This window comes from Mastigoproctus giganteus, chromosome 14, assembly GCF_048544385.1.
Source record: "Mastigoproctus giganteus isolate SK-2022 chromosome 14, ASM4854438v1, whole genome shotgun sequence".
In the NCBI taxonomy this organism is placed as follows: Eukaryota; Metazoa; Arthropoda; class Arachnida; order Uropygi; family Thelyphonidae; genus Mastigoproctus; species Mastigoproctus giganteus.
In genome coordinates this window covers 61629108-61645518 of record NC_143588.1, presented here as the reverse complement: position 1 = coordinate 61645518, position 16411 = coordinate 61629108, and the positions used below count along the sequence as shown (strand labels likewise).

General features: G+C 32.8%; 1 protein-coding gene and 1 long non-coding RNA gene across 3 annotated transcripts in view; one reads left to right on the top strand and one right to left on the bottom strand.

The window, feature by feature from the left end:
• LOC150075164 (uncharacterized) overlaps positions 1-16411 on the top strand; it is a 170295-nt gene that overhangs the window by 150018 nt on the left and 3866 nt on the right. The gene's annotated exons all lie outside the window — the stretch shown is intronic.
• The window catches only part of qless (decaprenyl diphosphate synthase subunit 1 qless), a 216008-nt gene continuing 206727 nt past the window's right edge, over positions 7131-16411 (bottom strand). The window contains exon 11 of the mRNA XM_090389078.1: positions 7131-7357. Within this exon, the coding sequence (XP_090245204.1) occupies positions 7253-7357 (105 nt within the window). The 3' untranslated portion in view covers positions 7131-7252. The remainder of the gene's footprint in view (positions 7358-16411) is intronic.

Genomic DNA, 16411 nt, shown 5'->3' with positions numbered 1-16411 from the left:
ACTTTTGTAACCAATGCAAATTACATATAGACCCTGAACTCCGGATATCAAATTCCAGCATCCCGATTACCAACAATATTAGATTCTTGGGATTAATATTAGACAGCAAGTTAAATTTCCTTGAGCACATTAAAGTAATACTTACTACCTGTCTGAAAAAGCTGAACATGCTTAGAGCTCTATCTGCCCAGTCTTGGGGAGCAGATCGTACAACTTTGCTGCTCTTATATAGAGCACTGATTAGATCTCGGTTAGATTACGGTGCCCCAGTTTATGATTCTGCTCGAAAGAGTGTATTACGCTGGCTCGATCCTGTACAACACAATGCACTGAGGATTGCTCTTGGTGCTTATAGGACATCACCAACCTATAGTCTATATATTGAAGCCCATGAGCCCCCTCTTTACCTCCGCAGAAAAATGTTACTACTTAAATATGCAGTCAGAATACAAAACTGTTCTCCGCACCCCATCCAACCATATCTCTTTAATCCATCATTTCACAATCTCTATAGAAATAAACCAAATAAAATACGCCCAGCAGGCCTACGGCTCTTTGAAATAGCACAAAATTGGAATGTTCCTCTCCAGAGTAGGCAGCACAGAAAGAATTATTCTTGCCCACCATGGACCCCATTTCCTCAACCAGCCTGTGATAATTATTTTCTCCAATGGGGAAAGAATCGTCTACCAACTCTGAATGTGCAGCAACTCCATGCTAGCCATAGTCAAAACTGTTTTGACTTCTTACCGATATATACTGATGGTTCCAAATCTCATTCAACTGTTGGAGCAGCAGCGTTTCCCTCTGCTATCATATCAGCCTCTCTTCCACCTGAGTACAGCAGCTTTTCAGCGGAATTATATGCAATTCAATTAGCTCTAGAAAATTTGAGTCTTCACCCATCTGCAAAATATTTAATTTACACCGACTCTCTCAGCTCAATTAGAGCAATGCAGAATTTCTCTTATAAGGATCACCCTATACTAAATCAAATCAAGTATTTGCTGTTGAAGATCGCCAGCAACGAGTGAACTTTTGCTGGATTCCAGCACATTCAGGCATCAAAGGGAACGAGTTGGCTGATATTTCGGCTAAAAATCCATCAACAGTAGACTTAACCTCTGCCTTTATTCCAGTTTCTGATTATAATATTATAATTCAAACAGCATTTCATGCACAATGGACAGAGCTATGGCATAAACAAACAAATAAACTGTTCCAGTTAAAACAGGACCCAAAATTTTGGCACTCATGCATTCAGACAGTTCGGCGAGAAGTGGTACTCGCGCGGATTAGAATAGGACATACTCATCTGACTCACCTCCATCTACTCACAGGCGATGATCCTCCTCTTTGTTCACAGTGCTCTGAGCATCTAACAGTCAAACATATTTTGATTGACTGTCCACATTATCAACAACATCGAACTTCAATATTTCATTCTCTGGCTAATTTCCGTGAACGGATAACATTAAATGATATCATTGGTGAAAATGCCAATATTAATGAACTTTTCTGTTATTTGAAACAAATAGGAATGTATAAGAAATGAGATTGAACAGTCTTCACATTAATTATTTATTTTATCTTTTCAACATACCTATGAATAGGCGCAATATAGCCACAGCAGCTTGTGCGCCATTAAACACCCATAACACACACACACACACACACACACACACACACACACACACACACTATTGTGTGTGTGGTGGGGGGGAGAGTGAACAATGATTTTGTTTGTGACCAGCCTGAAGCAACTTCTAGCATTTTTTTTACTTTTAAAGTCAATTCTGAAGTCAGGGTTTATGAAGTGGATTTTGCCATGCACAATCCTTTTTGTTTTGGACATGTTCCTCCACTAACCATCATAATCTTCACATACAGTTCTTCTGTGTAAACCAATACTTTTTACGTTTAACTATTTTGTTCAAATGAAACGTTAAGTACTAATAGGAGTCATCTGGGTACCAGGCAATATTTATTTTTATTATAGTGAAATTTTTGGTGAAATAGGATATAAACATGTTGAATATATTGATTTTAATTGGATGGGTGCAAGGAATGCCACAAGACATACTGTTGCGATTACAAATATAAAAATGGGGACTGACTTATTTACGTAAATTTAAGGAATGAAAGTAGTTTTTAAATAAAAAAAAATTAATTTCATGTCGTGTATATCTTAGTGCACTTGCATAATTTATACACAGCCAATTATAGATTAGCAAATTTGTAATAACAGCATCGTTTAAGTTACATCTCATATTGTGAATACCTTCACGACGAGTTGCCATGACATTGCATTACTTCGAATAAGTAACACTTCACCCGAAGGAGAAGACTTGTTACTTATTCCCAGTGGATACCACCACCCAGACAGCACCATTTCAGGCACCTTCTTCAGTGGATACCACCACATCTGGGTGGTGGTGGTATCCACTGAGAATAACAACAGTCTTCTCCTTCGAGTGAAGCATTACTTATTCGAAGTAGTGCAATGTCATGGCAACTCGTCGTGAATGTATTCACAATATGAGATTTAACTTAAACAATGTCGCTATTGCAAATTTGCTAATCTATAATTGGCTGTGTATAAATAATGCAAGTGCACTAAGATATACATAGTCTAACTCTTTCGCAGCTTGAGGCATAGCCCTTAATGCATTAGTCCTAACTTATATCATACACCATCAGGCATCTCTCATATTGTGGAGATACACTTCACAACTATTTTGTCATCATTACATCACTTGGGTACCTACCTCCACCTACCGAAGAAGGGCCAGATAGCCCTGAAACAGCACCAGGGGGAGCCTGATGATGTCCGGAGTTTCCAAGAATAGGTAACAACAGCCTTCTCCACTGGGGAAGTGTTGCCTATTCAAGGAGTTTGAGGTGTGAGTTGAAGGAGTTACTGTCCCTTTCATTCTTCTACACCGTTTCTTTTCCTCTTCCACTCCTACTATTACTTTCTCTCTACCGCTTTGCTTTTCTAAGTCTAATAGGGACAACTGGATAGTTGAGTTATTATCCCACACAAACAGTGCCATCTGGGTGGTGGTATCCACTCAGAATAAGTAACAACAATCTTCTCCTTCGGGTGAAGCGTTACTTATTTGAAGTAGTGCAATGTCATGGCAACTCGTCGTGAAGGTACTCACATTATGAAATGTAACTTAAACGATGCCGCTATTGCAAATTTGCTAATCTATAATTGGCTGTGTATAAATGATGCAAGTGCACTAAGATATACATAGTCTAACTCTTTCGCAGCTTGAGGCATAGCCCTTAATGCATTAATTAGAGTTCATGTCGTGTTTATTATCCATGTGAATAAAAGTGATAGCAGTTTGAACCTGCACATTTAATTTTGTTTTTCCTAAATGTATAAACTGTACATCATATTTATTTACATAAGCATAATTCATACAATTCAACATTACAATATCATGTATATTACACATATTGTGGACATTAAATCTTCTTTAAAGAATACATTAACCTACAAATAAGTGTAATTTTTTAAAACCTTGATATAGTTAACTTGTTAAAAATAATGGCTTTTTATTTCATTATCATATTTTGAATTTGAGGATATTAACCCTCTAGTGGGTACAACAACAGAAGAAAAAATTACAAGAGGCTGACATTTTACATCATTTATCATTTTTTTTTTTTTTTTTTTTTTTTTTTTTTTTGGGTAGGGGTGAATAAAAGGCAAGAAATAGCTAAATAATGAACTTCATCATTTTATTCTCTATTCTGACACTATACTGGATAAAAAGAAGAAATAATATTTTTGGTAATTACTCTTGTTATCCAAAGTAAAATAATTTCCCAACTACCTCACTACCAGCAATGCAAAGAGCAAAAATTAACCAGAAACGAAACTTGTGGAAAATTAACATAGGAATAGTCATGTGGTACACACTTTCTACACAAACATGGTAATGTGAAAATTTTTATGGTGATACTTTTCCAATTAAAAATGACTTCAGATGAAAAAAAAAAAAAAAGAGAAGTGAATACCATACTAGAGGTATACTGAAATTCATGCTGATGTAATTGTAAAAGATATTTTAAGTTTTGCGTGCGTGCACACAGCACACCATGGTATCCACTAGAGGGTTAAGCTATTCTAGTACTATATTCTTAAAATGTGCAATGATCATTAAATACAAGTGATATTAAGTTCATATATATTTTAGATTTAAAATGAGTAATATTTTTTGACAGCATTTTTATTCATAATAGAAACAACAAAAACTTGGGTTGCTTGTTCAAGAATTAGAATTAGAATTATTTAATGTAATCATCTTGTGATGCTGATTATATAAGATTGAATGTAAATAGCAAAAGCAATGAAACAACAAGAATTTATGCTGTATTTTCAATTCTCGTTCTAAAATATGAACTATTTCTAATCAGATTTAAATTTCTGTAAAAGCAATTCAGTGTGTAATATTTTAGACTTAAAAATAGTAAAAGTATAAGGTAAATAAATTTTTATAATTTGATGAGGAGTCAAACTTGGTTATTGCAAATCTAGCCAAATACATATTTTTATCTTAATTTTCTTTTTTTAAAAAGTGAATCCTAATGCTACTGCTATACAGAGTATAGAAGCCTGAGCATTTTTAAAAACCAAGAAATATCCATGAAAACTGAAAATAGTGTAACACAGTGAAATTAAAGTGTGCACTGATTAGTTCAGGCTGTGTACTGAATATGAAAGAAAAACTTAAAAAGAGGGAAAAAATTACACTGTAATGCATTGAACAAAAACCTCAAGTTACTTTTGGAGTGAGATGTCTTATTGTGTTAGTTTTATTCTTGCCTGGGAAATGAACTTCAAAAATAAGCCAAAAGGATTTATCATAGATATCCTAACATTTTCAGGCAAAGAAAGAAAGAAATATTCTTATACTGTTTGGAGAATACTTTTTATTTTCAGTTTATCAGTTTCAGTTTATTCCTCTTATTCTGTTGTTAATGTAGTTTAGAGATGTACAGCCTGAGTCTGCTCATGTTTGTGAATTACTATCACAAAGTTATTTGAGTATCTTAAAATTCACACACTTGTTTTGAAGTGCAATTAACAATGCACAGATGGGAAAAAAAAAGCCACATGCAAAGAAAGAACTGAAAATTGGGCATGGCTTAAATGCAGCAGACAACAGTGAGAGAGGTCTGCATTTAAGTTACAAAGAGAAAAAAGTAATTGCAAAAATATTAATGTAAAGGAAGAAGAAATCAAAGAATTTTGCAATTCGGTAAATCAAACTGTTAACTGCTCAGAATGCTATGTGGAGAATAAGTGCTGATTAAATTGAAGAAAGATTCACTTAACAAAGGATAGAAAAGAGGGAAGAAAAATGACAGTGGCATGCAGTCACTCAACACCTGTAAGGTGCTAAAGTGTTTATTTGAGGTTTTTTTTTTTTTTTTTTTTTTTTTTTGTTAGTTGTTGGTGCATCAGCTTCTGTTGTGGCCATAATGCACCTCCCAAAGTTTTTGCATTTTACTGTGATCCAAGCCCAAGGCGGGATTCGAACCTGCATCCTTTGGGTTGCCAGGCAGGCACTTTACCCACCTGGCTAGCCCGGTCGGCCTTTATTTGAGTAAATTATGCAATTTTGTTTCTTTTATATATATATAATTGCTCTTCAATTTTTAGAATGTGATGAATTGTATGATTACTCAACAATAAGAGATCATAGATTAGAATGATAAATCACACACACATTGCTTTTTACAGAAATCTAATAAAGTTGTTCTGTAAACAATGTTTGCAGATCATTCTACAAAGTACCAGTTCTCATAGATATACATATTTGTAGGAGGCAAACTGGAACAATGTACCACTGAGACTAGACCAATAGCTGTGTATATATGCAATAATTTTTAAAGTAGCATTAATTTTTATTTTACAAATTAAAATTATACACAAATAAAACTGCAATTCTCTTTTTGTCATTCTTGCTCCTTTTGAAGGAAAGAATAGTGTAGTTACTTACAGATATGGAATGAAGAATATGCACATAAAGTGGAGGTGTATTTTGAATGTGAATTTATTCACAATCATTTAATCATACTTATCCAGACTAACAGTTATCAATTTTGTTTCAGTTAGATTCCAATCATTATGGTGAAAATTATTGCACAATGCAAACTATTTTACACAATCATGTTATTTACATCAAATATTAATACAATATTCAGCAAGAAAGGTGACTCATTTGTAGGACAAGTGATATAGCCAAATGATGTATCAACAAATTATGCATAAGTTTTTTTATTTTTAATACCATAAAATGTTCCCGACAATAAGCTGCATTGTGATTTTGAAAGATAAAACCGAGAAACATATTTAAGTGTTAAATGCTTTGTATGAACAAGTTTTCTGGCACTTACACAATAGAAACAGAAATGAAACATAAGTAACAATGCAGTGTGTACCACAATGTTAAAGCACAACTATAAAAACTGCAAAAAAAAAAAAAAAAAAAAGTCCTGGTGTAATTCAAACATAACCTACCATTATTACATTAATTTCTAATAGAAATTAATGTCTTGTCCCATGTAAAATTTCCAAGAATGTATTGCTTGCATAGATAATTGGATACCTGTTGTATAAAAATGTAACCCCTTTCTTTCCTCTAGAAAATTTATTTGTGCCACCATTTATTTTGCACTGATAAGTTAAATTTTGGTGAAATAATGAGCACTTAAACCTGTTAGGAGTGTAATCTGCCTTTAATTTCTTATTATTCTCAGATGTTTCATAGTACTTCCTGTACCACTTCTTCAGTGACTGTAAAAACAGAACTGGTAAATTGTAGTCACTTGATCTACATAAAGTTGTTAATTTGATTTCACATTTCTTATTTGTTAAGGTTTAGTCTTGCACATTGGCATTAGTGAATATATAATTCGATGACATTCTAACGTTTGGCCACGTTGATTAGAGGAATTAAACAGCTTTCACAACTACCCAAACACTATACATCCATGTATAAAATCTGAAATATATAAAGACAATAGCATGCTATTCCTAGATCTCTTGTTAAAAAAAATAACTCTCTAACAAAAATATATAGAAAATCAACAGATGCAGGGGTTATTATAAAGTTTAATTACAATCATCACACGAATACAAAAATTGGCATTCTTAAGAGTTTCATTCCTAGAAGACTATGTAAAGGTCAAGCACTCAATAGAGAAATCAACAGAATTTTACAAATATTTAGCAACAATGGATACCCACAACCAGAGCAGTGCCAATCCGGTGGTGCAGGTGGTGTACCGCAGCAGAGACTAAGAGGTGGTAAAGACCAGTGTCCTGTAAACACTAAAGGAGACGACAAAGATTAAAAGCTCAATGTATTGAAGAATGTGTTTTGTCATATTTTATATTAATAATATGAAAGGAAAACATAACGGTCTTCAGGAAAAAAATTTTAGATATAAATCCCCGAGCTTTTTTCATACCTTATGCTACACATACTTTGAATTTAGTGGTTAATGATGTGGCAAAAATCTTTTGAGACAATTGATTTTTTTGGAAAAATCAATTGTCTCAAAAGATGTGCTTGCTTTTTTTTTTTTTTTTAAATTCATATTAAAATTTTTTTTCTTCCATGGTATAACATTGTCTGCAATGCCCCTGGTAAATTACGGTGTCTCCCCAGGGCATCGCGATGCACAGGTTGAGAACCTCTGCTCTAGTATACAATCTACAACAACTTGATGATGCTCTTTATGAAATATTTGGATTGTGATAATAAATTCGATTTAAAAACAAACCATCGGTCTCAGTCATTGTCAAATAAAACTAGATCTTTTAAATTTGTGTGCTCTGCTATTATTTGGTTTATCTAATGTAAATTTTGTAAGCAGATTATTACAAAATACACAATTGGATATTTTAACATCACTAACGCATTTAAAAAAAATTAAAGGAAACTACTATAAACTTTAGAACAGATGAGCATTTTGTACGTTATTTGAAAACGCAGCAAAAATTGCTAACTCATTAGACATTGACACTGATTTTCCGAAAGAAAACTTAAGACTGAGAAGGAAACAAAAAAATTATTTGATTATAAACATGGAGATGAATTTGTGCCAACACCAAATTATAATTTTAAAATAAACTTATTTTTTTGCCATTTGAGATACTACAAGAAACACAATAGATGAATGTTTTGAACAGTTTGAGGTTTATAATAACAATTTTAATTTTTTACAATGTTTTAGCGAGCTAAGTAAAATGTCAAAAGATGAAATTTTAAAACATTGTTCAGATTTTGAATTACAGTTATTACAATGAGGAATGTCCAAAAGATATTGTTGCTGTTAACCTTGCAAATGAAATATAAATTTTTCAAAATGTTATGTCCATGAATTAGTCTCTGCAAGAATAATTTAACCACTCTACTTCCTAATATATTTATTTCATTAAGAATAATGTTAACAACCCATTTCAGTAGCTAGCGGTGAGCACTCTTTTTCAAAATTAAAATTAATAAAAAATTACCTCCATTCATTAATGCATCAACAAAGATTAAATAATTTGGCAATAATATAATAAAAAGTCATATTTGTGATTCTTTAGATATAAAAAATATTATGACTGATTTTGCTACAGACAAATTTGTTTTGTTATTATTTAAATTTTTATTTATAGTTATTTTTATTGTCTGCAGCCAAAGCAAAATAAATGTAGTTTAATTTTTTTTAACATATTTACTTCATGTATCATGTTTATTTTGTGTTTAAAAAAATAAAATTATATATTATTTTGGAAATATATATTTTTTTTTAATCCCCCACCCCAAAAAATTTATATAAGAAAAATGACTTGGGGGGAGCAATAAGAAGTTTACATCAGGCTATAATAGCTTGATGCAGCCCTGCCCACAACAACTCATGATGAAACAAAACAAAACAACAGAGTACATCACCATCCCTTATGCCACCCATTTTAGTAAACAGTTAAAAGCATAGGGGAAAAAAAAAAAAAAAAAAAGGGTTGTGCACCAGGTTTAAAAGAACATCATTAATAGAGGCACCTCCGTAGAGAGGGTGGGCAGGAGCACCAGTACGTAGCATACACTTCTTGATTAGACTGGGGTTCGAGCTTGTGACCACCAAATACGGAGGATGCGGAAAGGGCAGGGAATGACCACTGCATATCCCCGGAGCAATATGGCCTTAGTTGCTAATCCTCCTAAAAGCCAAATAACAACCATTAATAGCCCCCACTTCACCACTGATGAGATTCTTGCCAGCAAACATCCAAATTTACAATGCAAGGATTTAATATATAGTTGGGGATGGATTGTTACATGGCAATTTTTTTTTCATAGAATTATACTTTTAGTAATGATCACTCTTATACCAAGTGATCATTAAGATAGTTTAATCAGTTAATAACTAAATTCCTATACATTGTGGTTCCCAAAATTTCATCTTAATGTACAGGAATTTAGTTATTAACTGAATAAACTATCTTAATATTCATGTGATATAAGAGTGGTCATTACTAAAAGTATAATTCAATGCAAAGATTGTCACAAATCAAAATCATATATTTGACAAACCAGTAGAAGATAATCCAAAAGAATATTAAAGAACATAAATATGACATAGCCCACAGCCAAATAACAAAATCAGATCCAGCTTTCCATGCCTGGTGTGAGAGGATCACCAATGGGATTTCAAGAACTCTGTCCTAACCACTGAGAGGTAGAGAAAATGCAGACTATACAAAGACTCATTATGGCATAACCAACAAAGGCATGTAGATAGATAATAACCACATATATATATTTTCAAAAGCAGAGTATTAGAGCAGATAAAAAACAAAAATAAGAATGATAATAAGCAGGCCCGGTTCTGGTAAGTGTGCAGTGCGTGCATGCACGCACGCATGCAGGCGGCCGATAGTGCACTTTAAAGAATAAAATTAAAATGTAATTTAATATTATTTTAATATAGTGGTCGGCGATGAAATAGCAAACATGACATTGTTAATAAATAATATTGTATTCTCTAAAGGCCCATTCACAATGAAAATTAAACATAAAAATAACGTAACAAACGTTACTGTAAAATTAAGAAGTGATACCAACATTCACAATGGTAACATAAACATGACCGTAAACATATTTGGTAACCATAGAAACACAACATGCTCTTCTTTCAGACTTCAAAAAATTGATGTTTGCATGATATAGCTGTGCAGTTTATGGTTATAAATAATGCCGAAACATACATGTTAAGTGTTTTGCATCAGAAAACTTAGAAGTGCAAGCACAGGCGATGGTGGGTTCATCCGTTGAACCAGAGGAGGATTCAACAATTGGCCTTCCATAACCTATACGATTGTGTCTTGTTTTAAACCACGTAAAGAAAAGCATAAAAACTTGGAGTTTGCAAACTTTCACGTTAACATCTTATCATTAAGTTTAAGGTTACACTTACATAATTTACTCATTGTGAATGGTTTCATTAAATAACATAGGTACAACGTTTTATGCTTATGTTATGTTTAATTTTCATTGTGAATGGGCCTTTATTCCCGTACCGTTAATCTTAAAGCGATACTTACATTGTTTTAATTGTTGACGGAACTGAAAGGAAATTTAAATAAAGAGAGAAATGCACACGAACGTTATTAATTTAAATATTCACCCAACAATCAATTCTCTTGACCATTTTCAACATTTTCACAGCAAAAAATTCGTTACTACCGAGTGAGCATTGATAGGGGCGGTCAAATTTCTCTAGCACTCAGGTGGCTAACAGGCCAAAACAGGCTCTGATAATAAGTAGATTTAAAAAAAAAAAAAAAAATATGACCCCATCCCTCTTCTGATATAATCTTGAACCACCCACACAATTAAGACAAAGATTAGCCACCAAACAGATATCTAATCCTATTACAGCCAAATCCCTATTCTCATTCTAAATACCCTCAATAACAAACTATGATTGGCCCCAGGAGATCTTAACCGGAGTTTTAATTCAAAACATGGTTAGTTTGAGAATATAGTACAGAACATATAAATATAATGAATTGTAAACCACTGTCTTGGTATGTGAGGCTGATTGTGTCATAAGGACAGCATTACAAGAGTGTAAGTATTCATAGTTATCCATTTACTTAATTGAATTTTAATTATTAACTAAATAACTAATGTAAAAAAAATATTTAAACTTTGAACTCAGTGATGAAATTCAGGTATGAACTAGTGCTGGAAACACTTTCTTTCATTTTCTCAGCACAAATGTTGGTGTAAATCTGGACACTTTAGCAGAACTTGATGGGAAGAAGCCTATCAACTTGTATAAATATTTTATTAATGAACAAAATATCTTTGTCAATGAGACCAATAAGTATGCTGCTCAAAAACTTGCAGCAGCACATATAGCTGTGCAGTTTATGGTTATAAATAATGCCGAAACATACATGTTAAGTGTTTTGCATCAGAAAACTTAGAAGTGCAAGCACAGGCGATGGTGGGTTCATCCGTTGAACCAGAGGAGGATTCAACAACGGGACTTCCATAACCTCTTTTTCCACGTGGACTTTCATAGTCCACGTGGAAAATCAATCAAGAGGACTAAAATGGATTGATACCAATCCTGCATAAATAAATTTTTATCAGAATGATTCTATGGATGGGTCAAGTTCAATTACCTAAACCAGGCCTTCTTAAACTATGGGTCGCGAGAGATTTTAATGTCAAATATTTAAATACACGATTTTATAACATCTAGATGTGTATTTGTGCAGAGTCACACTCACACACCTGCACACAAACAAAGGGAGGAATGCGCGCGCACACGTGCAGCAAGACTATGATTCAATAACACTGACTGTAATGTGAACTAGTGTAGTATTGACGCTCTTCTAGTGTAGTCAATTGTCAGTGTTCCGCCGTAACGAGATTTTAGTTTTTTTTATTTATTCGGTAATTAATAAATCAATTATTATATGCAATATGTTATTTTTATTTATTTATTGTACAGGCATACCTTGAATAACGAATAGGATGCGTTCCACGAAATTACTTCGTTAAGCGAAACTTCGTTTTCAGAGGTAAAAATACTATGGCCAGAATAGGGATACGTTCTTACGTAAAGAAAATGAAAAGCTTTTTTTTCGGACAAAGAAAAGTTTTATTAAATAAACAGTCAACTTATATACAAAGTGAAATCACATTTTAAAATACGAGTCTAAAGTTGATTATTTATGCTCTTTTTCTCTTTCATTTAACAATTGCCTATACGGAGTTATTGCATTTAACACTGATCGCTTAACAATAACACTTCTTCCTAAATCAGGATCATTTTCACTAAAAAAAATTTAACGTTTTCAATGTCATTTAAGCACCTTTTTAAATCTTTGGTTGTTAACACTTTTTCGGCAGGAACTTCTTTAACTTCGTCTTCATTGCTAACAAGGTTTTCTAAATCTTCCACTGAAAAACCATTATCTTCTGCATTCAATAAATTTCTAACATCTTCTTCATTGACATTTTCGAAACCTATTGATTGAGCCATCTGGATAACTTCATTTCCAATTTCTTGGATGTTATTTTCTTCTAGTACAACTTCTGGCCATATTTTGCGCCAAACTCCATTTAAGCATTTCTTAGTGACTTCTTTCCAAGAACTATCAATGTTTTCAATTGTGTTTTTAATGGTGTAGTTTTTCCAAAAAGTTTTAACTGTCATTTCCTCTTTATCCTCTAGTTCAGTTAAACTACTTAATGTTCGACGCAGATAATAAGCTTTAAATGATGCTTTTCCTCCCTGATCCAATGGTTGAATCAGGGAAGTTGTGTTTGCTGGAAGAAACACAACTTTGACAGGAATGCAACGTGTTAAGATCAGTAGGATGTCCCGGAGCATTGTCTAACAACAAAAGAGCTTTTTCTTCAAAGTTGTTTTTTTGACAATACCGTTTTACTTCAGGACAAAAGTGGTTAACAAACCAATCAGTAAATAATTCCTTGGTAACCCACGCTTTTCTATTTGCTTTCCATATTACAGGTGAATTCATTTTTATGTTACCTTTTAACGCCCTCGGATTTTCTGAATGGTAAACTAATAACAATTTTAATTTATAATCGCCAGAGACATTTGATCCAAAGAGTAACGTTAAACGGTCTTTGGCTGCTATGAACCCAGTAGCTGATTTTTCTTCAATAGATATGAAGCTTTTTGTTGGTAGCCGTTTCCAGAACAAACCGCTTTCGTCAACATTGAACACCAAATTTTGAAAATTTTCACGTTCAATTATTTCCTTTAGTTTTTCTGGAAACTTATTTGCAGCTTCTCCTGTTAATTTTACACTATGAATCCTGGCCCATTTTTTAAATTTCTCGAACCAACCACGAGAAGCTCCAAAGGTTTCCGTAATTTCTTCAGTTTGTTTAGATTTCAGGTGATTAAACTGGAATATATTTTTTTTATGTTAAATGGGGCTTGAAATTGCCGACTTCGTTATATTGAAGCTTCGTTATCAGAGGTAATGTTAACCGAGGTATGCCTGTATTTTAGGATCAAAATAATTTTTGGCCATGGATAAATGGCTGAACTTAAATAAGAATAGCAATGACGCAGATAATAATGCTACAAACTCTTCTCAGGCAGGACAAAATATTGAAAAACAGGCATCTTATGTGCGAAAAAGAAAATATGATGAGCCTTTTCTTCAATTTGGCTTTACATTTCAAAATTGTAAGGGTAATGAACAACCTCTTTGTTTGATCTGCAATGAATTATTGGCTCCGGAGAGTATGAAACCATCAAAATTAAAAAGACATCTTGAATCAAAGCATGTTTCGTATGTCAATAAACCAAAAGAATATTTTGAAAGACTGTATAAATCTTTAAATAAAGAAAAAAAATCCTTTGAAAAATTTATAACCGTTAGTGAAAAATGTTTACTAGCATCATATGAAGTTTCATACTGTATTGCTAAAAATAAAAAGCCGTTCACCATTGGAGAAGATCTTGTATTACCTGCTGCTATTAAAATGGTAGAAATACTACATGGAAGTAAATATGGCGATGATATTCGAAAAATTCCTTTGTCGAACGACACTGTCTCGAATAGAATTTCTTACAAGAATTAAAGAAAGCCCAAAATTTTCAATTCAGTTGGACGAAACAACTGATATTACTAAATTGGCTCAGTTGTTAGTATATGTACTAACGTTTATAAAGAAAGCATGGAGGAAGAATTGTTATTTTGTCGTCCTATGGAGGACCATACTACAGGGAAAGACATATATTGTAAAGTTGATGAATTTTTAAAAACTGAAGGTTTAGAATGGAAAAATTGCTGTGGAATATGCACAGATGGTGCAAGAGCGATGACCGGCAAAAATTTTGGTTTTAAATCATTTTTTCAAGCTGCTCATTATGATCATATAACTTTTACTCACTGCCTTATTCACCGAGCGGCCCTTGCAGCAAAAATATTAGCACCAGAATTGAACGATGTGCTTCAGGATGCTGTTAAGATTATAAATTTTATTAAGAGCCATGCCCTTAACAGCCGCTTATTTTCAAATCTCTGTAAGGATACGGATTCCAACTACACAACTTTATTATTACATGCAGAAGTAAGATGGTTGTCAAGAGGTCAAAGTTTAAGAAGATTATTGCTATTAAAGGACGAGATCGAAATATTTTTAACCGAACGAAAATGTGAACTTGCTGCTTTTTTTCAAAATGACTTATGGCTATCCAAGCTGTGTTATTTGTCAGATATTTTTGCGAAATTAAACGATCTCAACTTGTCTCTCCAAGGAAAAAAATTGCGATATATTTCCTTTGAATGATAAAATTGAAAGTTTTATCAAAAAGATCAACATTTGGAAAAGTAGGGTAGAAAAAAATTCGTTCGAAATGTTTTCCAGTGTCGACAATTTTATAATCGAGAAAATTCATTGTAAAACTTTTATTGCAAAAATTATTGTAGATCACTTAAAAGCGCTAGAAACACAGTTCCGTACATATTTTATATTAAATATTGATTTCCAAAAAATAGTTTGGATTCAAAAGCCGTTTTGGATTGGCTTAAGTGAGACTGATCACCTGCCACTTAAAGCTCAAGAGGAATTTGCTGAGCTTTCGAGTGACTCAAACTTAAAACTACAATTTCAAAAAAAGTCCTTGACTGAATTCTGGATCGGAACTAGAACTGAATTTCCCACAATCGCTGATATGGTGTTAAATGTACTTCTGCCATTCAACACCACATATTTATGTGAAGTTACTTTCTCAGCTTTAACACATATTAAATCCCAGTATCGTTCAGCGCTAAAAAATGTTGAAGAGGTCTTACGTCCAGCAGTGTCAAACATTCCACCAAGATTTAATTTGTTATGCAATAAAAAACAGGCACATCCATCTCATTAAATTTTTTACTTTAATTTTAATTTAATACTTACCACTCAACGACTGCGTTCGAATATATTTGAGCGAACTAAGACGGTCAGAATCCCCTTTTATTTATGTTATTGCAAAAAATGCAATTTTGATGAAAAATAGGGCATATAATTTTTGTAACTATAATAAATACAATTTTACAATTTTTTGTGCAATTTTTAATTTTAGATTTTTGTATGTTTCAAAACGAATTCTAAAACTATATATTTTCATATGTATATTGTTACCTAATAAAGAAATCATCAAAAAATATTAATTTATCTTTCTTTTATATTTATATGGGGTCGCCAAGAAACTCGCAATCATAAATGGGGTCGTGAATGAAAAAAGTTTTAAGAAGCCCTGACCTAAACTAAAAGACTATTAGTCCAAAAGTATATTGTAAAAAATTCTGTGTCTAAAATAATGAGCTGCAATAGATTTGAGCTCTTACTTTCCATGTTTGTGATAATAGGGAAGAAAAAAATGCAGATGATTGTTTATACAAAATTTCTAATTTTCTCAAACTTCTGCAAATTAAATTCAAGGAAACATAAATGGCAGAGGAGGAAGTGTGTGGATGAAAGTAACATACCATTCTGTGTATGTATTTATTTTTGACAGTATATTCCAAAGTGACATAGATACAAAATAAAACTTTTCAAATTATGGGTTAGTGCAGGTTATACTTGGCCTTTCAAAGTTTATACTGGAAAAGAAAAAAACATGGAGTCACTGTTTCCGGAAATGTTGTAATGGAACTGATGTCTGGACTACTAGATAGTGGAAGAAATCTTTATAGGATAATTGGTATAGGAGTCTTTCCTTTGCAAACACTTGGATAAACAGACAAACTCATTTGGTAAGCACACACTGCTCTAACAGAAAAGGAAATTTTGCAGATGTAGTACGTGGAAAATTGAAAGGGGGACAAGCAATCTCTATACAGAAG